This window comes from Pongo pygmaeus, chromosome 19, assembly GCF_028885625.2.
Source record: "Pongo pygmaeus isolate AG05252 chromosome 19, NHGRI_mPonPyg2-v2.0_pri, whole genome shotgun sequence".
NCBI classification, from domain to species: Eukaryota; Metazoa; Chordata; class Mammalia; order Primates; family Hominidae; genus Pongo; species Pongo pygmaeus.
Genome location: NC_072392.2, coordinates 48868276 through 48889981, shown reverse-complemented (window position 1 = coordinate 48889981; position 21706 = coordinate 48868276). Strand labels below are relative to the sequence as shown.

Sequence of the window (21706 nt, the reverse complement as noted above, 5' to 3'; positions counted from 1 at the left end):
TTGAGGGAAACATAAGTATAAATTTACTATCCACCTAGTGGTAGCTAGGTAAAATTGCAGGCATAAAGATAAAAAAGAAATGATCAACTTTGTAGTTCCTCAGCTTCAAACCCAAACCTGTAACAGGGAGGAGAGACTCAGACGCCTCAGGGACCAGGCAGATAATACAAATAAATGAAACAGGCCAGGTGAGAGAGTACAAGTCTTGCCAAAAGAAGAAACCCCTACTTAGTTTCAATTGATTGTCCTCTTCTGAAAATGCAGATCAGAATTGCCACACATTCTGACCGATCGAGAGAGGCCAGAAATTCTAATTTTAATGTGAAACCTCTTGATTTCTTAGACGGTGGCTCAATTTTCTTGAAAACACTAGGTGAGCTAAATAAAGCTGACAATCCACCAGTTTTCAATGCTCCTCTTGCAGAGTGAATGGCATCTCCCCTAACTGTAGTATTAGACTGCCACTCACCAGCCACAGTTTGCAACTGCAAAAGAGGCATAAACTGACGGGGATCTCCTGCTTTACTATGCACACACAGCTGAACTCTCCAGCCGTGGAGAACAACTAACTCTACAGGAAAAGTAGAAGGCTAAGCTGAGCCACCCAGGGATGGCGGCAGGGGCCTTCATGGCTAGCTGCTGGCCTGCAGGCACTAAATTGCAGACTGCTCCTGCAGGAAGCCTTCGGGGCCTGGGAGGCCTTTATCTGGCTCAGAAGCTAGGGCTGCTTCTCGAAGGACTTCCAAATGCTCCTCAGCAGCCGACAGAGACTGGTCAATCCAGTCCAGGCCTCCCGACAGATGGCAGGCATTCCTTGTCACCAGCACCAGATGACTGACAGACAGGAGCAGGGCAGTTGTCCTAGGGGAAAAAAAAAAAATAGGGTCAGGTTTCCTAGGAAACGAGGGACTTTGCACAAAAGCCCAAATAGATAGACTTTTTGACTAGTATTCCCCACACTGCACACCCTTCCCTAGGATGTTGGTAGGTATGCAATTTAAAGTTGGCTCCATGCTCAAATAAATTTGGAGATGGCTGGATTAAACAAGGTTAACTGAAGCCTGCCTCAGAGCCTTCTGAGATGTAGCTGGTAAAGCTCCAAGGAGAATATAACAGGCTGTCTCTCACAAGCTTATTTAAGACTGTGGAAGCCATTTTCTGCAGCACACCTATTAACATCTCCCCAAAGAGCGCTTTGTGAAACAGTTCAGATATGGTCAATCAGATAAGCATATTCCCCAGCCGCTGCCCACTGAAACGTAGGACAGACACACCCTCACTTAAACATTCCTTATTGATTACAAATCGGTAAGGCCCAGGGCTGGTTTATCCAACTCAAAAAAAAAAATGTAGTTGAAAACCAAAGTGAGGAGAACCACTGCCCCACCGCCCAACTGGGTGGCACTCACAGCTAAGGCATGTCTGCTTCTGGGGTCCAAAAATCAGAGGGGGCAAGGGGAAAAGGTGGAAGGGAAGGCACAGTTAGGATGTAACATGGCCAGAAGTCTAATCATAACAATTTAAAATCTAAGACTGGCTCTTTCTTCTCCTGGGTTTCAGGAGAGGACTGGCCTCTATCACCCAGTCAGGCACCGCTCACTGAAGTAAATGGCACCCAAGGCCCGGGCAGCCTAAGGAGGCTGCAAAGCCACCCTCCCTACACAAGCCAGTCAGCCAGCCTCACAGATCTGATAAAACAGTTGTGGACCTCTGCATGAAAAACCGAACATGCACCCACCCCTGGTCTCACCGTGCGTCCAGGAGTTTGGGGTCCAACGGAGGGTACATCGACTTCACAACATCATCCACCCTGACCGGAGGCAAAAGGTGTTCAGTACTTCACTTTCCTGATCTCCTTTTCTCCTTTCTTTTTTTTTTTTTTTCCTGAGACGGAGTCTCGCTCTGTCACCCAGGCTGGAGTGCAGTGGTGCTATCTCAGCTCACTGCAACATCCACCTCCCAGGCTCAAGTGATTCTCCTGCCTTAGCTTCCCAAGTAGCTGGGATTACAGGCACGCACCACCATGCCCAGCTAATTTTTGTATTTTTAGTAGAGACGGGGTTTCACCATGTTGGCCAGGCTAGCCTTGAACTCCTGACCTCAGGTGATCCACCCACCTCAGCCTTCCATAGTGCTGGGATTACAGGCGCGTGAGCCACACGCCTGGCCCCTTCCTTCCTTTCTATCTTTACTCCAATTCTTCTTTTATGGTATTCCAGACCTGGTCTTCAATGGTTCCTTCTCCAATTGCTTCTGCATTCTCAGACAGACACTTAGGCACAAAGACTTCAGGTTCAGTCTTTGTAGAGACTATTTTGTTTTCTAGTTTTGTTTCAGTTCCAATGGTTTTTAAAAATACAGTCATACATATGGAATGATGTTCAAGATTACTACTATATTAAAAAGGCAAATTGCCAAATAATATGTAAAGCTCGATCTGTCATTTGCATAAAAATAGATAAACAAAAGCTCTGAAATGTGGGGTTGGGAAGGATCTGGAGGAAAACTCACCACTTAATAGTGGTTTTTTCCCACAATTGGGAGGGAGTAGACTTCCCAGGTCATCTATGTCTGCAGTATTTTACATTTTTACAAGCATTAATTACTCTTGTATTCAGGAAAAAAAAATACAAAGCTAAAGGTATGTAAGACACCGAAAAAGAAGGCCATGAGTTTCATTTGGCTTCACACTGCTCTACTGGATTTCTTCTACCCTGTGGTTAATTTTTTTAAATCAAGTTCAGAACTACAATTCATTCTGATTTGCATGGTACAAGGTTTTGCTCCAAATCTTTGCTCATGAACACTCAATAGGAAGAAAAAATAAAGATGTATTGTTTGATTTCTAAAAGCACTTGAAAAAAAGATGGCCTCAAACACTCTTATTCAGGGCTGTGGAGCTGGTGAGGACATGCAGAGACACAGTCACCCTCCGCGCCTGTCTCAGCCAGCCCCTTTCTCTAGTGCCCTGGAGCTGAAGCCACCTCCTCGAGACTAATAGGCCATCAACACACTGTGTGGGATAAATGGAGCAGGAAAAACAATGGGGACAAAACATGGCCAGTAGGAGAAAGAAGTGTGAGGGCAAAAGGACAAAGTGAGGACCCTGGCTGAATTATGGCACGGAGCATTCTAGAAGTAGTCTAAGGTACTCTTTAGGACAGGCCTGTGAGCACCAGGGCAGGTCCACTCTCTGGACAATGCCACACCCTCACCTTAGGACCCGTGCTGATCCTACTCACCCAGGCTCACACAGAAACCTCAACCTCCTGAAAGTGCTGCCTTGTAACCTATATCACAGGAATCTGCCTGGCCCCTAAGTGGCTCTTAGAAGGCACCAAAAGCATGATGAAGGGTCTAGCGGATACCATAGTGCAGAATCTTTAAAACTAATGGGGAAGGAGGCCGGGTGTGGTGGCTCACACCTATAATCCCAGCACTTTGGGAGGCTGAGGTGGGAGTATCACCTGAGGTCAGGAGTTTGAGACCAGCCTGGCCAACATGGTGAAACCCCGTCTCTACTAAAAATACAAAAATTAGCCAGGCATGGTAGCAGCCACCTGTAATCCCAGCTACTCAGGGGGCTGAGGCAGGAGAATCGCTTGAACCCGGTAGGTGGGGGTTGTAGTGAGCCAAGATCGCACCACCGCACTCCAGCCTGGGTGACAGAGCAAGATTCTGTCTTAGAAATAAATAAATAAATAAAATAATGGGGAAGGAACGCCCAGTGCCCACCCAGAGCCTGGGATGCGGGTTCTTATAAAGCTAGGAGCTGACCATGTAGCTACAGCCCACTGGAAGCAACTCCAGAGAAGGTAGGGAACTGTTCTGGGCTGAGTCCCTCCCTGGATTATCTCCCTCCCACTCTCTCAACTCACTGAACTGCCTGGACTGAGTTCAAGCTGACCAGGTCGTGTATTCCCTCAGAGGAACTCACGTGGCAACTCAGGAAACTGGTCGTTTTTATTTGGTTAATCTTGAGGCAGACAAAGGGCTGGTTCCTCGTGATTTACCCAGGGCCATGGCAACAAGGAACGTGTGGGCCCCTGGAACTCACAGCAGTGCCATTGTTTCACCAGGCATACAGAGGTGCCCTCCCGGGTGGGCGGAAGGGCCAGGTGGCTGACGGGGAAAACATCCTGGCCCCGACCCTCTGCTCAGGCACATCAGCATACCAGCCACCAGGTGGCAGCACAAACTTAGTACAGCCCTTGGCTCTAAGAAAATGGCTTTATTTTTCCTCACGAAATCAAGCCCAAATGAGGGGGTGTAGCTGTTGACTGCAATCCTGCTGGTTGCCTCCCACACGGGATTTCGCAGTCAGCCTGGAATCTGGGAGGTTGAATGCCATATGGCTTCAGCTCCCACCCAGTGCTGGAGGCTGCTGGCCTGGGCCAGGGATGGAGCAGTGGGCACAGCCAGAGTGGGTCCCCCAAGCTAGTATCCAACACACATTCAGGCAGAGACAGGGGTGTTGGCATCTGTGTGACATGTTGGCCTGGGAGGAAGGCGTGGCAAGGGGAGCTGGTATGTGGCTGGGAAAGAGGGGCGGCCACGGGCTCTGCAGGGCAGGGTCTAGGACAGGGTCAGGACTAGGCACCTGCTGGAGCTTCCCCAAAGCCCTCTCAGATGGGTCATGCTGCAGGTGGGGATGGTGGAAGCCCACCTTAGCTGGGAAGTCTCGGTATCTAAACCCTCCTGGTCACTCTGTAAATGTGTGGGAAACAAATAGCTGAAGTTGCCTGTGTACCGTTTTATAGAAGAGTCCAGCTCTGCGGCTACCCCAGCTTCCAGCCCCTCTCTTCCCTCGTGGAGTGTGGGGACCTCGAAGCTGCCAATCACTCACCTGGGGCTGATCCGCTTGGCCACCACAATGATGTCGCTGACACTGGCTGAAGTCTTCATCTTGGCCCCAGAGCCCATTGTCATGGCAACAAGCTTCTCTGTCAGAGTGTGACAAATCTAATGCGACAGGGAAGAGAGAGATGAGGGCTGACCTGGCTCCACTCAGGGCCTCGCCACCCCCACAAGACAAATCAGCCCCGCCTTGAGTCCCATCGCAGCTGGCCCCCTAACCTAATGGCCGGATGTGAAAAGTACAGAGATGAGAGGAAACGGGTGGGAAGTGGCAAAAGCCAAGGGCATGGCTGGGAGAGGACCTGGGGTGGGAGCCGCAGATCAAGGGCAGGGTGGGGGCTCTGGGAAGCCTAAGCTGAAATAATCTGCCTAAGAAAAATCATGTGCTCCAATTTCACCTTCTCACTTAGGGGAAAAACCTACTTTCTTTTTCTATTCCTTCATCTCATGGTTTAGTCTTCCACAAGAATAAATATCTCCAGCAGGGCACCCTCAGGAATGGGGCTGAACAAAGGGCAATTGTTCCCTTTAAGCACGTGCTCCAATAACAGCATTTATTTCAACAATTGTCTCAGGTAATATATTAGCATGTTTATCAAGCTGATGATGAAAGGACCTTAGGAAAAGCAGGGAAAAGGCAAGACTGACTACAGCCTTCTTCGTGGTCCACCCACAGAGCTGGCCACCCCAGAGCTTGCTTTCCTTTTCCAGGTCTCCCCATGCTAGAACCAACCAACATGGGTGTGCCTCTATCCATGGCAAGGAAGCACCTCTACCTGACCTATACTTGGAGTTGGACAGTAGAGAGCAGAAAGAAGCCCAAAGGTCCACCTGGGAGTTAGCCCAGACCCCTCTCCCAGCTCCCACCACAGAGACTCAAGGGCAGGTGACCTAGCAAAAGGGTCTTAAGATCCCCAGAGAAGACTTAGAAGCCCTCTCCTTTGATCTGAGGTTCCCCGGGTAGACACAGATTCCAATTCAATGTGACTCCCTCCAGCTGATTCATCTCACACCACAGGTGCCATTTATCTTCCTAATAGATGAGGACAGGAGACAAAACCCAGGCCCAGGACACATCTTGGCTGGGAGAAGGGAAATGTAGTATAGTATTATCCTCTAGCCATTATGCCTACCTAGCTCTATCAATAACCACATTTATATCTATAGCCATATTTGTATATCCAAAGAGCCTCTCAGAATTAACTAAGCCTGGACTCTGAGATAATAACTTCCTACTAGGCATTTATCCATCCCCTGAGAGAGACAACCAAAGAAGAGGTGGGGTAAAGAACATTTTATTAATAGTGTCTTCTACTGAATGACACTAAAGAAAAGACGACGTTGTCTCTTTTGAAATCTTGAATAATTACTAGTCAAAGAGATAAATGTGTGATTACCCAGTTACTGATGTAAAAAAAAAAAAACCTGATATTTGCAACTGGCCAAATATTTCAGTATAGTTATTATTCTATTAGGTAGGATATTAACAGGCAAGAATTGAAAACAAATGCTAAAACCATAAAATTACCCAAAATGCAAATTGGATGCAATTTTTCAAAGATTCCAGGCTTTCAAAGAAAAAATCCTCTGCCTTCAGATTGAAGTATGCCTGCTTTGGTTTTTTAACACTGATTGTCCCATTTGGCTGACTACGGTCACAGCCAAAGACGGCTAGTGATGACTTTCTAGTCACAGTAGAAATCCAAATACAGAAGGAAACTCACCGTACAGGCCTGAACTCTCTGTTAGTGAAAATGAGTGTGCAGGGGGAAGCAGGGAAACCCCATTTCTCTTGGCAGCTACATGGTCTCAGGCATACACAGCTTTCTCCATGAGGAGTGAAATGGTGGCTGTGTACCTAGGCTCTTTCCCACAGGTCATTGAATTAAGACGACCAGATGAAATAAAGCCTTTGAAACAGCCTTGAGATTCTGTAAACAGCCAGTCCAGGCAGGAGGGGAAGTAAACCACAAAAATTCCAAGTGTCAGGTTAAGGAAAGGCCTCTTGTGAGGGGTCAGTGCCCTTTCTAAGGTCCCGTTCTACTCCATCCACGCACAGTGGTGCTTTTCGACTCCCCTTTATCCCACAGAGAAATAAGAGAGGGTTACCTTCAAGATGGCAATGCAGTGGGACATGAGACCCCTGGGGAAACAAGAAGAAGTCATCAGTGCTCATCTGGAGAGGCCCTCCACCCTCCAGCTCCCACCCTTGCTTCTCAACTCGCCCTGACCGGTGGGCACAGCCGAATACCAACCACTGAGAGTGGGAATGCCTCAGTGTCAACATGAACCAGCCCATGAGTTAAATGAGGGAGCACCTCCATTCCCTTCCCCTCCCTGCACCCAATTCACTCTTCCAGCAAGCTCCACTGTGTGCTTAGCGAGTCATGCTTTATTATAACTCTCAAGCTTCTGGTAGACTGTTCCCTCTGCCCAGTGTGTCCTTCCCCTTTGCTCAGACTGGGGAACTCCTCCTCATCTTTCAAGACCCAAGTCAAAAGGCACCTCCTCTGTGATATCTTCGTGAGATCCAGCTCAACCTCCCCGACCCAGGCAAACCTAGATGCTGCCTTCTCCATATGCCTACTGCACTATACCCAAGGATCTTACAGTTTCTGTGATACTGACTATAACTCTGTCTTTTCAACTGTTTCAATATCTGCAGCACCTGACCCAGTACCCTGCACATAATGCCCCACAAACATGGGTCCAGCGAACGGATGGCTAAATGGATAAGGCAATGAAGTAGCAGCTGCTTCTCAAAATGTAGGAGCTTCTGTTGGATGGAGAGACCCCTGAGATCCTAAAGAAAAGGGCCGCATCTGTGAAGCCTGAGCCAAATTTATGGGCACCTCAAGGATAACCCAAGCACACCACGGTGACTTTATAACAACCTTTGCCACACAACTATAGGCCACAGTGTTCAGGTCTACAAAATGTGGGGAGAGAAGGAAAGGACAAACACTTTCAAGTCATATTCTGATTTTCCCCCGCACTAAAGGCACAGGAAAGAGCAGCAAGTAACAGAGTGACTGTTCTTGAATGCCAGCTAAGTGCTCTGGCAAAGGACACCAGCAAAGGGCATCATCTGCCAGAAGCCTGGAAGCAAACAGTTCCCATGGCCTTACGAGGCATCTTCGATCCAGTCTTCATTCTCCAGAATGGCCTCAATGTGGGGGTTGGTGATAACGACATCATCCAGTTCCAACTCAGAGGGCTCAGACTGGGTCTCCATGGCACCAATGAGGTCCACAATGGGCCTGGAAGAAAAGGCCCCCGTTAAATGGCTTCATGGTGGGTGACTGCTGCTGATCCTCTCCTCACTGAGGCCCACATACACCATAAAAGAAGGAAGGGAGTCAATAAGCTAGGGCAGAGACCACTTGTCCCAGATCCAAACCTAAGCCTAGTGGGGCTGCAGTTGAGGGCAGGGCACACGGCTAGACAGAGAGTTGGGGAGGCAGGCCGGGGGCACTAAAACAAAAGAAAAGTGAAATGGAGTCAGATAAACTACCAAGAGAAAGAGGAGGGTATAACTACCTGATTACAAAGATGTTAGGGATATCCCTTCAGGACAAACTTATATCCTTCTATAATGTATTTTCCCTTTAATCCTACATTTTACAGAGAGGCGGTGGTTCCTATTACCCAAACCTACATGGGCTCCCTAGCTGGTCTGCAGAATAACTCTTGTGAACCACTCTGGTCCATTCCTATATCCCTGCCTTTTCCTAGTTACACTGGAAAAGTGAAAGAAGTAAAAAGACCTCCAATTTTACAACAGGGTACTTTAGAAAATGAGATACCATGGCATTCTGTTCAATAGAAGAGCTTTCCTGGGTCATATAAATGGGCATTTATAAATTATGAACCACTTGACAGAGATGCTGATAGGATTAAGACAGAAGGATAAGAAAAACTAAGGGTTAATCCCTGAACGGTCTAGCAATTAAAATATCCCTAAATTGAAAATAGAATCTTGCTTACAAAATATATTTCACATACAATGCATCACAAAGAAATCTGCTGGGCAGGCCAAGCATGGTGGCTCATGCCTGTAATCCCAGCACTTTGGGAAGCTGAGGCGGGTGGATCACCTGAGGTCAGGAGTTCAAGACCAGCCTGGCCAACATGGTGAAACCCCGTCTCTACTAAAAATACAAAAATTAGCTGGGTGTGGTGGTGCATGCCTGTAATCCCAGCTACGTGGGAGGCTGAGGCAGGAGAATCACTTGAACCCGGGAGGCGGAGGTTGTAGTGAGCCAAGATTGCACCATTGCACTCCAGCCTGGGTGACGAGAGTGAAACTAACTATATCTCAAAAAAAAAAAAAAAAAAAAATCTGCTATGCAAAGAGAGAGTCCTAAGTTGGGATTTCACAAAACCAAATGCTTGTTGCTTAGATGTATGGCCAGAGTGTGGGCATCTGATTTCTGTTCCTGTGGGTCTGGCTGGAAAGTGATTTGGCTTGTCCAAATGCTAAGTGAGGTGGCCAGTTTGAGACAGACGGCTGAGCTTTTACGCTAGGTGAACATGTTCATATTCAGTGACTTTCTTCTTGGCTCAGGAAGCAGAGAAGAGGTGACTCAGGATGTTGGGAGGCTTAAAGAACATTCTTAAACTCTGAGGTCTTTACAGGGAAGGACACCTGCAGGTACCATTTTAGAACCAAAAAGCTGAGTTAGAGTTGCCCAACACTGAACTACGTGTTCCTCTCTTTTTCTTTAGTTAGAGCCCACCCCTCCTCCTTGCCCTCCATAGGCTCACTCACTTAGAATCATAGCGCTGCAGCAGGTCTCGTGGCCGGCAGTAGCGCTGCCTGCAAACCAGCACCAAGGCTGCAAACGAAGCCAGAAAGATGGTGGCCAGCACACCTATGGCAACAATCACCACAGTCTCCATGCTTCCAGAGGGCTCCTGACTCAGTCCCGCTCACATCCTCCTCATGGGCTAAAGCTTGAGAGAACATGAAGTCAGAGCAGATCTGGTCAACAAGCCATGAAAGAGAGTGGGACAGGTGGGTCTTACCTGCTGGAAGTGGCAAACTGGGGGAGAGGATGGCAGCTGCTAGGTTCCTCCACGACACCTGCAGAGACCTGAGGGCCTGAAAAGAACCAAGGTAAAATTTATGCCATGCCCCAAATTTGCCTTTTCCTTTCTCAGAAGAATTTGCTCCCCAGTTGGACTAAAATAGTTTTTTGTTTGTTTGTTTTTGTTTTTGCTTTTTTAAAGATGGAGTCTAGCTCTGTCACCCAGGCTGGAGTGCAATGGCACGATCTCAGCTCACTGCAACCTCTGCCTCCTGGGTTCAAGCGATTCTCCTGCCTCAGCCTCCCAAGTAGCTAGGATTACAGGTGCCTGACACCACACCCGGCTAATTTTTTGTATTTTCAGTAGAGATGGGGTTTCACCATGTTGGCCAGGCTGGTCTTGAACTCCTGACCTCAAGTAATCCACCCGCCTCGGGCCTCCCAAAGTGCTGGGATTACAGGCGTGAGACACCGAGCCCGGCCTTAAGATAGCTTTTTAAACCCTAGACAAAAGGAAACATTTTAACTAGCAGTTGTTTTCGCAGCCATAAAAACACACACAAAAGAACACCCATTAAAGACAGGAAAGATGAAACTGTATTTACCCAGGATCTACTCTGCACCAGGTTCTTTGTTAACTTTTCCAACAACAGTCTTATGAAGTGGACATTAGTAACCCCATTTTACAGTTGAGGAAACCGAGGTTCAGGGAGGTTAGGGAATTTTTCCAATATGCAGTCAGGAGGTGGAAAGCCATCCACTTAAACTGAGATGGACATTCACTCTACTTTTCCTTTCTAAGGAAGAAAGAAGACTGTAAAGGTTCTGGAAAGAGTTCTAATTGCCAGTTTCAGTGTTGGAAACTTAGAACTGGCATTAATGTGTCCATTGCCTCTTGCCAGTTTTCACTCAGGAGACTCTTTCACATCTATTTCTTTTTCTCATAGAATTCTTTTATTTGTGTACAAAAGAAGAATGAAAGAAGTCTGTGCATTTGTATATACTAGGGTGTGCACAGAACTTTTTTGGTATGAACACATAGATAGGCACAAACACACATAAAATGTAACTTGATAACAGTAGCTGCCTCTGGAGAGAAGAACTGAAGAACAGGGGTCTTTCACACCTATTTTAAATTTATAAGCCAGAAGAACAAGGGCTTCTTTAATGTGTACTTCTCACAGAAGTACATATTAACTGTTATTTCATTGTTATTTCATTGTAGGCCTCCTGCTTGCCTCTCTTTGTGCAAGCATTCTCCCCTCTCTGGGCTTTAATTTCCCCACGTGAAAAAAAGACACTCTGACTTAGGAGTCCTTAGAATACCAGGATGGTGCTTTTCCTCTATTTGCACTTAATTCTATCCTCCGTGACTCGGAGGGTCCAAACGCTCTCAGTCACCATTCACTAAGTATTTATTGATCATCTACTATGCATCATGCACTGGAGATTGGAGATAGATAGGACAGAGACCCTGATCTTAAGGCGCTGGTGGGAGAGGCAGACAGGTGACAAACCACTTCAACTCCATGTGCCTGTGCTTCCTGCAGAAGAACACAGAAAAGAGAGTAACTGTGTTTGCATGACACTTTCTGGGAACTGACACTTTCACAGGAGTGGTGAGGCTTGAGCTGGGTTTTGAAGGATGAGCAGGAGTTTGCCAGGTGGACTAGGTTGGGACATGCCTGGCTTAAAGTGCCAAGGAAGCCTTTCTCAAAGGGCTCACAGAGCTGCTCTCCCATCTGGAGCTCACTGGACCACAAGAAGGAGAAGGCTGGCATCTGCCTCTTTCTTCTGTGTGTATCGCTGATTTTGTGAGAGGTAGGTGGGGGAGGGGGGTAATTCTCAGGGTCCGCCTCTATTTCTCTACATATGTGTTTCTCTGTACTGCCCTTTTATCCACCTCCTTTTGGCCTTTGTGTTTTCTGCCTCCTCTTATGTCTGCCTTTATCTCTGTTTCTCTCTCCAGGCATCTTTCCCTCTGCTGCTCCTGTCTCCCCCTTCTCAGTGTCTCTCCTTCCCCTCCCCCGGTCCCAGGCTTCCAAGACCACCCACTTGGTTTCCTCTCTCTTCCTGTGCGTTCTGAGTGTTTCTCTGAGCGTGTTTCTCTGGGTGTGTGTGAGCTGAGTGTGCTTCTGAGTGTGTTTCTCCGTGTGTTTGAGTGTGCGTGAGCTGTTTTTCTGTTTCTGTGTGTGTGTGAGCTGTTTCTCAGAGTGTGCTTCTGAGTGTGTGAGCTGTGTTTCTCAGAGTGTGTTTCTGAGTGTGAGCTGTTTCTGAGTGTTTTCTGAATGTGCTTGTGTGAGCTGTTTATCTTGAGTGTGCTTGAGTGGGTGTGAGCTGAGTGTGTTTCTCAGAGTATGTTTGTGTGTGTGAGCTGAATGTTTCTCCGAGTGTGCTTCTGTGTGTGAGCTGAGTGTGCTTCTGAGTGCGTGTGAGCTAAGTGTTTCTCGGAGTGTGTTTCTGAGTGTGTGTGAACTGAATGTTTCTCTGAGTGTGCTTCTGTGTGTGAGCTGAGTGTTTATCTTGAGTGTGCTTCTGAGTGCGTGTGTTTCTGAGTGTGTGTGAACTGAATGAGTGTGCTTCTGTGTGTGACCTGAATGTATCTTAAGTGTGCTTCTCAATGCGTGTGAGCTGAGTGTGTTTCTCGGAGCGTGCGTTCGCTGTCCTTCTCTGCGGTCTGCGTGGCGTTTCTTTGTGTTTTTCTTTCTCTATTCTTCCCTGCGTACTGAAGAGTAAGTTTTCCTGTTTCTCTCCGTCTCTTTCTCTCTCCCTTACTTTCCCCCTTCCCCTCCAGTTCTAGACCCACAAGGACAGAACAGACCCAGGACCCTACCCGCTTGCCCGTGCTCGTCCACCCAGGACGCCCACTCCGTCCCCGGGAGGGAGGGACCCCCAGCCCGCCCGGGACGCGCCACACGGGCCCCGGAGCGCTCCGGGGCGCGGTTCCTACTCCTTTCCCCAACTTTGGGCGCGCGGCCCCGCGGCGAGAACAAAGCTGCGGCGCCGGCCTCCCCTCTCCCCGGCAGCTGGGCCAGGCCCCGCGCCCCCCGCGTCCCCTTCCCCGGCCCGCCCGGCCCGGCGGGGCTCACCCACCTCAGGCTGCGGCTCCCGGGCGCATCCCGCCACTGCCCCGCCGATGGCAAAGTCCGGGCGCGGGCGCGGGCCTGCAGCGGAGCATGCCGGGAAGCGCCGCGGCCCCAGGAATCCAGCCCCGCGCCCCCGCGCCCCGGCCCCGGCCCCCGGCCCCCGGCCCGCGCCAAATCCCCGCCGCCAGGCGCCGCCGTCACCGCCAGGCCCTCCGGCAGCCGGGGCAGCTGGGAGGCGGGCCCTGGCGACCCAACACCCCTTCCTCGCGCCCCCGGTGGCCCATCCGGGCGGCAGACGGAGAGGGGAGCGGAGGGTCCCTGCCTGCGCCCCGCCCCGGGCTGGCGGTCCCAGGCGGCGAGCGCCGATGGGCTCCGCAGGGGGGCTGGCGGCGGAGCCCGTGTGCTCCGCCACGGACTGTCCCATTGAAACCCTGCCTCTGCCACTCACTAGCTATGGGCAACTTATTTCAGCCTTTGTGCCTCGGTCTGTAAAACGGGGCTGCTGCTTGTCAGCATCCTCAGAGTTGGTATTAGGAATGATGGGATGCAGGATGCATCGGACTGCCTGGCCCAGGGTAAAGAGTGAATCGAGAGTCGCTTTTATTTACAGCCTGACCCACGGGGCAGTGACAAGCAGGCCCACCCCTGGCGACTGCCTAGCCAGGGGCAAGAGTACAAATGCAGAGCCCTTGCTAGTAGTCTTGCTGCTTGTATTCCCACACGACTCCATCCCATACATACCCAAGGGGGACTCCCGGTTCAGGCAAACACACACCCCCTACCCTGCCATCCTTCATTCTAACGACACTCAGGCCAGGCAGGGCAGGCTGCCCTGGGTGGATGGAAGTCAGGCCTTGGAAGCAGGCTCAGGGCTGTTTACACAGGGATTTCCAGAGTCCAGGGTACCAGAAGCATGATCTAGAAGGGAACATGCGCTCCAGCTGGAGTGGGCCAACTAAAGCACGGGGTGCAGGGCAGGATCCCAGTGGTCCAGGTCTAAGGTCAGTATCGGTGACAGTTAACAAAGGATACAGATTGGGTCCTTGGCCGCTTGACACAGGGTCTGCAAACTGGTACCCCCAAGGCCACATCCAGCCCACAGAGGTGGTTTTTTTGGTTCATACTTTTGTTGTTTTATTTTAATTTTTTTGAGACAGAGTCTCACTCTGTCGCCCAGGCTGGAGTGCTGTGGCACAGTCTTGGTTTTTTACGGGTGGAGGGTGTCCAGGTTCTTGTCTTTTTTTTTTTTTTTTTTGAAACAGAGTCTGGCTCTGTTGCCCAGGCTGGAGTGCAATGGCGTGATCTCAGCTCACTGCAACCTCCACCTCCCGGGTTCAAGCGATTCTCCTGCCTCAGCCTCCCAAGTAGCTGGGAGTACAGGTGTGTGCCACCAAGTCCCGCTAATTTTTTTGTATTTTTAGTACATACGGGGTTTCGCCACGTTGGCCGGGCTGGTCTGGAACTCCTGACCTCAGATGATCCACCCGCCTCTGCTTCCCAAAGTGCTGGGATTATAGGCGTGAGCCACCGCACCTGAACGGTTCTTGTCATTTTGAACAAAGAATTAGACAAAACGCACAAACAAAGCAAGTCAAGAAAGAATGATGCAACAAAAGCAGAGATTTATTGAAAACTAAAGTGCATTCCACAGGGTGGGAGCAGGCCCCAGCATATGGGCTCAAGAGCCCCTGCTGTAGAATCTTCTGGGGTCCAAATACCTCCTAGAGGTTTCCCATTGGCCACTTGGCGTTCACCCCTTGTAAATGAAGTGGTGCCACAATCAGTCTGACTGGTTGTGGAAAGCAACCAATCAGAGGCTGAAGTGAAGTTACAAAGGTTACACTCCTATGCAAAAGAAGATTTGGCCCGCAATCAGTCTGATCGGGTACTTCCCACAACCAATCAGAGGCTAAAGTGAAGTTACAAAGTTACACTCTTATGCAAAAGAAGATTTGGCCGCAATCAGGCTGATTGGTTGCTTTCCACAACCAATCAGAGACTGAAGTGAAGTTACAAAGTTACACTTCTATGCAAATGCAGGATTGGTTGCGGAAAGGCAATCAGAGGTACTTTCAAAAGATTTTCCATCTGCCAAGCAGAAAGTGGGGAATGGGGGTTGCAAAGGGAGTAGTCTCTGGTCCGTTTGTTACTTAGGTGCAGAAAGTTGGGGTTTTCCTTTTGATTTAGTTCTAGGAAGTCAGGTGAACCCTTAGGTTCCCTGCCTCCAGACCCTAATCTCCTGCCTCATCTCCCTCCTGAGAGACATGACCCCCATAAATCTTTATGGGATGCAGAGGAACTGTAACTGCTTCATGCCAACTTGGGGCGTAGTCCCCTACCTACTGGAGATCATGGAACTCTCACCCTACTCTGTCTAGTGGAGACAGGGTGGCATCCTGATGGCCAGGGGTGGTGTCTTCACCGGGAATTGACTGGAAACTTTGTCACATGATCATCTGAAGCTTGATGGTCTCTATGTGAAAGGAAATGAATATGATTAAAAGATTTAACAGGAACTTCAGGGGGTGGATACTTATGCTGTCAGGAATGTTCGTTATGGAGATGAATTGAAACATTCTGCTAATTACTACAAAGGAAGTGATTCCATAAGTTTGGAAGGAGGCAATATAAAAATGGCCACTATTATCCAGAGCAGGTGATCTCTCCTTCTACGTTTTAATAAGTACCTTATCTCCTGGCCTGATTTGGGGTTGCTGGGATTGGCCAAGACTCAGCTATTTTTACAGGCACATATTCCTAAGTTAGGTTACCATTCATCCACAAAGACTCCAATATAGAAATACGGAGTCCTTCTCAGGCTATATTTAATTTGCTTTAACAATTTCCCCCCTTTTGGTCATTTTCTCAATTTTGAGAGATTGACCAAAACTTTAGTCATTCATGTCACTATCACCATCGTAAATGTACTTATTTGGTCTTGAAACCCACTGGGAAACAGTAAAACAACAGTGAGTTTTGTACTGTGGGAATAAGGACTGAGTAGAGGGTACCTCCTCATGGTGGAACATCCTGTTTGCAGGAGAAAAACAAAACCTGGTCTGTTTTAGGATCTATGTGTTTTGGTTTGTTTGGTTTGCTGGGGCCTAGCACATGAGGTCAGTCCAAAACACTGGCCTCTCATAATTTTGTTAAAACAATTCTCCCTTTTTGGTCAGGTTCTCACTTGGGTGAGAGTGTGACCAAAATTTAAGGCCTTAGCACCACACTCACTTGCCATCATTTTGGGTTTCCAGTCTCACCACATCATTCATAGGTTATGGTATCCTCCTGGTCGTGCATTTCTTTCAGCTCTTGTCATTCCACTTGAAAAGAAACCATTTGACATTCTAGAGATGGCTGAATGCAAGCATTTAAAGCCTTTGAGATAATACAGCGCACCAGGGAGACTATTATTATGACTACTGGGAGGATAATACTAAGAGTTTGGAGCATACTTCATATCAAGGATCCCCATAAACCAAACCACCTAAAATTAAATCAAAGAATGTGCTAAAGAATCTACTCACTTAACTAAGAAATCTCTTCGTTAATCCCCTACAACTAAATCTCTATAATCTTCATTTGATGTATTTCTCCATAAGCCACAAGTGCCAGCAGCTGCACAGATACTTCTCTGTTCAGCCGATTCTATCATAACCTTCACAAAAGAATTTAAAATCTGTTGTGTAACTATAGCCTTTACAGTAGATGTTCTCAGAAGACCCAATCTTTGGGTTCTAGAATGTGAAGGGGTTGATTGTCCTCAATGACCCATAAAAAGCTTTCTTTACCTGGTGAAAATACACTGTAGCATAATAATCTACTGTTATAACATCAGCCCTCTTGCATAGGAAAGCTTTTTTACAACCAGAAACATGCATTGAAAATGACAATCGAAATGTTTAAATGGCCCATGAGGTAGCCAAATGTACCTGAAGATTTGATTGTCTTCCCAGGAATGTGGATTTGACAAACCAAACATTGGTTATAAACTACTTTAGCAATGTATAAGTCAGCACACCAATATATATATTTAATTTGGATAATTTTATCTTTTCCATGATGAGTCATGGAATGCATAACCTTTAATAACAAAAGCTTTAAGGACTCAGGAAGGGCAAGGCTGCTGTCCTGGTTCTCCATGAGTCCATGCTTAACATTGGACTTATGTCCTCTTGAATACCAGTTGTTTCTCCAGTTTAGCTGCATAGCACTGACAACTGATGGGTTATCATAGGTAATTTGACTTAGACCACGGAGTTCATTCAAATTGTATATCTAAACAATTTTAGTATCCGCTGATTTAGCATGCAAATCTGGCAAAGTATTTTCTTGGTACTCAATTAATTTTTGTTCTACTTGGGTTAACACTTTTATACAAAGAAACTTGGTTATATTTGTATAAATATATGTTATAAATATTTGTATAAATATATGTTATAAATATATTTGTAACATATATTAATATTCACTGAAATATAACCTGAAGAAAATTAAACATTTTTTTATTTTGACAATGCTTCCCATGTAACTAAATATGTAAGCTGAAATTTGATTTTGGGAAGCCAATTAAATATGCTAAATGTTTACAAAAATTTACATTCCCATGCCTTCTTATAATCTTTTACCATTCATTCAGCCAATTTGCCCAGAGAGAGAGAGGCCAGAGGTCCGACTGGTAAGAAATTCTTACCTTTTTGCCGCATGTCAGGTTTCTGGGTTCTCTCTCCCTGAGCAGCCCTAGTGACCCTGGCTCAACTATATGCAAACACAAACATTGCCATGAATTAAGAATGTTCACAGGCCGGGCGCGGTGGCTCGTGCCTGTAATCCCAGCACTTGGGAGGCTGAGGCACGAGAATCACTTGAACCCAGGAGGCAGAGGTTGTAGCGAGCTGAGATCGCGCCATTGCACTCCAGCCTGGGTAACAGAACAAGACTCCATCTCACGAAAAAAAAAAAAAAAAGAATATTCACAAATAGTTTACAAAGTCTGGACAAATTAGGCAGAGAGAGAAAAATATGACTTGAAAGTATACTCAATACACTTAAAGTATCAGGGAATCGAATATCCAAAAAGTTAGTTTAAAGTTAACAAGCTGGTGTGTTCCATCAATTCCTGTGAACCCAACAAAGGTAGCCTAGAAATTCCAGACAAATGGAACAAATGATGACTTGCTAGAAATGCATAGGAAACAAAATAACTATTCATAGAACCGAATAAAAGCCTTCCACTAGAAACTAAAAACATCATGGTTTTATATATATGCATACATAAGCAAAGCCCAGAGGAGCGTAAACAGCAAACAAATAAAAATTAGAAGCACAAACAAATAAACAGGAAACCAACCCTAAATTTCTCCTACTCAATCTACCCGGGAGGCAGCAGTGTTACCCAGAGCTCCCCCCCAAAAAAAACCCACATAATGAATATTTTATTCCTGATATACAATTCAGTATCCTTAAGCTCACCATATATCCTGTGCAGTCAAGAAATACACTCTCACCCAGCCGTGGTGCTTCACGCCTGTAATCCCAGCACTTTGGGAGGCCAAGGCGGGTGGATCACTTGAGGTCAGGAGTTCAAGACCAGACTGGCCAACATGGTGAAACCCCAGCTCTACTAAAAAATACAAAAATTAACCAGGCATGGTGGCACGCACCCGTAATCCCAGCTACTCAGGAGGCTGTGGCAGGAGAATAGCTTGAACCCAAGAGGCAGAGGTTACAGTGAGCCGAGATCATGCCACTGCACTCCAGCCTCAGTGACAGAGCTAGATTCCATCAAAAAAAAAAAAAAAATTCACTCCAGGCACATAATCAGTAAGTACTCCAGTGCCAGCACTCTCCATGCAAAACAGTAAACATAGTGTGAAGCAATGCAAGCATGTATGTGAAATTTGACTCCACACAGAAAAACATGGCTTAACTATATTGAAAAAGAATTGCCAAACTGCCAATGCATTTTTTTACAATATTTCTTATTTTACTTTAATCAAGACTAAGAGTTTTAACTATGAAAATGTTAATTAGCCAAATTTCTCCAATTCTCTACCAGGTTTTAAAGAATATTTTATTATCTAAAGTTTTCCACATCCTTCTTCCCTACTCACTGGTTCCTTACTACATTGTTTCATAAACAACTTTTTCAAATCTGTAATTTGAACGAGCTTTTAGATAACTCCCAAATTAGACAAAATTATTATTTTTCTCACTAATATCACAAACTTTTTTGGCACATTTTGTCCTTAGTAACCTAAAACTTTAGCAAAACACTAAAAAGCAAGAAATCTTGAACTATCAGACATGGGCATTTATAGATAAGAACAATTCCACAATTTTTAAAAATATATTGCCCCATATCACAACCCTTTCTTAATTGGAAATGATCCACATATTCAACGAGGATCAAAAATAATTTTAAGATTTTAATTTACACAAAACATTTACGTAAAACATTTATCCCATTTACATGTACTCAATTCTTTCACTTACATTTATCTAGATAACTTCTGTAAACTGAGATATTAGATGCTATCATTTAAAGTTAGTTATTTCCTTGTTAACTACGTTTTTAATAGCCAGTGAACATCAGGTGCTCACCTAAACCTAAGTAAGAGTCTCAAAGTTAAATACATAGGTATTTTTGCTAATAAATCACAAGATTTAGCTGACAACATTAAATTACTCATGTTTGTCAATAAAAGGGGCACGCAAACCAAGATCACTTTGTTTCAGCTGGGTTTATAGTTTTATAACTATCTATGCCAAACCTGGACACCTCAAAATATCTAGCAGAGACAAATATAAAATCCAGACAACAGTGTATGCTGACAGTTCTGAAGGCATTTCTATTTTTATTTTACCAATAATTTTAAAAGCAGCTTGTTTAGTAAAGTTATACTTAAGTCACGTGAACTTGAACATTGCTTAAACTTATTTATTTAATTTATGAGGACTCTTTTACTTAACAAGCCAGTTTGGTAGACACAACATATAACAATAAGCATACATACAAATAAACACATCTAGACATGTATACACACACATAAATGAAGATCCAATAACTTTTACCTTGGAATCCTAGCCATGAGATAGCAGTACAAGCTCGCCAGTTTTACTTTGTTTGCCCCAATAGGTAATCCAATGAAGGCCATGAACCAAAATTTCAGGTAAAGCAGTTTTCATAGCAGTTTGATTTTTAAAGGCCAGACCTCCCCAGATTCCAAAGAACACTGGGGCCGAACAGCACCAAAGGAGAGCATCACATATTAACCAGACCCAACCCTGCTTAGGACAGCAGCACTAAAGCCTGGATACATGCAACTCCATCCTACTTTCCCATTCAACAGCAAACTCCAGATTCCAAACAATATTGGGGCCAAACAGTATCGCAACTGCAAGAGAAAATTCTAAGGAGGGCTTGGTACTAGGCCTAAGAACCTCTGCCGAGGGCATTCCCTTTGGAGAGGTTGTGGTCCAGAGGATCCCCCAGAGTGTCCCCCTTTGGGGTCCAATCTTAGAGTGTCAGATGTCTCTGACCTTAGATGGGAGTCAGTGCCACTTTGCATGTTTTCCCTCCAGAGATCATGGCCTACTATGAGCTTTCCTTTTATCCTTGGATGAAGGCCTGGACTTCCAGCACTCTTATAATTTGTTAAGGCCACACTTTCCCATGCTCTTGATTCCACTAGAGATAGCCATGAACTGTAATGACAGGAACTGGAGGCTGAGTAGGTTTCTTTTGCCCTTAGCCAGTCGAGTAGGAGAAGGGAAGAATTTAGCATAAGAAAAGGTTTAAGTCGCCTGAAACACTTGTAAGTTCGCCCCAAGCTGTGCCACATGTAGCGATCAGGGACCACAACCAGAAAAGATAGAAGAGTCCTTCCTGCTTCTGGGCAGGGCAATTATCCCCATTCACTCCTTGGCCTTCAGGCAACACTGGAGAGTGGTCCCAGCCAGTTGCCCTCAATTACCAAGGAGCTACTAGGAAACAGCCACTGAAAGACTGAAAAAGAAAGGAAAAATACCCAGGTCCCTTAAGCAAACGAGGCAGTGGCAGTTAGGTGCCTCCACATGGAAAACCCTTTCAGTTCACCTGCCACAGCCAGAAACCTGCAGTTGCCTCCATGCTTAGGCACTGCTCACCAAGGGACCCGAGTTGCAAAGGAAAAAAGACAGAGAGAGAGAGAGGGAGAGAGACAGAGAGATTACCCTGTATGGAGCAGAAAGGAGAAAAATAAACCCCAAACTTTGGGCTTACCTTTTGGCTGGCTCACCAAAATATGTTACCGGTGGAGGGTCTCCAGGTTCTTGGCATTTTGAACAAAGAATTAGATAAAATGCACTAAGCAAGGAAAGAATGAAGCAACAAAAGCAGAGATTTATTGAAAATGAAAGCACACGCCACAGGGTGGGAGCGGGCCCGAGCATAGGGGCTCCAGAGCCCCCATTACAGAATTTTCTGGGGTCCAAATACCCTCTAGAGGTTTCCTATTGGGCACTTGGTGTTCACCTCATGCAAATGAAGTGGTGGCCTGCAATCAGTCTGATTGGTTGCTTTCCACAAACAATCAGAGGCTGAAGTGAAGTTACAAAGTTACCCTCCTATGCAAATGTCTGATTGGTTTTGGAAAGCAATCTATCAGAGGTACTTTCAATTTTCTATCTGCCAAGCAGAAAGGCAGGGTGGTTTGCAAAGGGAGTAGCCTCTGGTCCTTTTGTTACTTAGGT

At 46.4% G+C, this 21706-nt stretch overlaps 1 protein-coding gene across 4 annotated transcripts; it reads right to left on the bottom strand.

The window, feature by feature from the left end:
• On the bottom strand, positions 1–21410 carry TMEM98 (transmembrane protein 98). Of its 4 annotated transcripts, XM_054459059.2 has the most exons (9): positions 12981–13188; positions 10319–10390; positions 9886–9961; positions 9629–9813; positions 7986–8117; positions 6967–7000; positions 4847–4962; positions 1751–1810; positions 1–861 (listed from the first exon to the last, which is right to left on the bottom strand). In XM_054459059.2, exons 4-9 carry the CDS (start codon positions 9757–9759, stop codon positions 654–656), a joined length of 681 nt encoding a protein of 226 aa, XP_054315034.1. In that variant the 5' UTR covers positions 9760–9813; positions 9886–9961; positions 10319–10390; positions 12981–13188; the 3' UTR covers positions 1–653. The 4 variants fall into 4 exon arrangements, with proteins under 4 accessions (XP_054315034.1, XP_054315033.1, XP_054315032.1 ...); XM_054459058.2 differs by lacking the exons at positions 10319–10390; positions 12981–13188 and adding an exon at positions 21237–21410; XM_054459057.2 differs by lacking the exon at positions 10319–10390 and having other exon boundaries at positions 12981–13194.
• Positions 21411–21706: the final 296 nt, after the last annotated feature.

Excerpts from the sequence above, each read along its gene's own strand:
- TMEM98 (XM_054459058.2), bottom strand. The coding sequence starts at position 9,759 with ATGGAGACTGTGGTGATTGTTGCCATAGGTGTGCTGGCCACCATCTTT. Across the intron at positions 7,001-7,985 it reads GACTGGATCGAAGATGCCTC|GGGTCTCATGTCCCACTGCA; the intron begins GTAAGGCCATGG and ends TTGTTTCCCCAG. Across the intron at positions 862-1,750 it reads CCCAAACTCCTGGACGCACG|GACAACTGCCCTGCTCCTGT; the intron begins GTGAGACCAGGG and ends TTTTTCCCCTAG.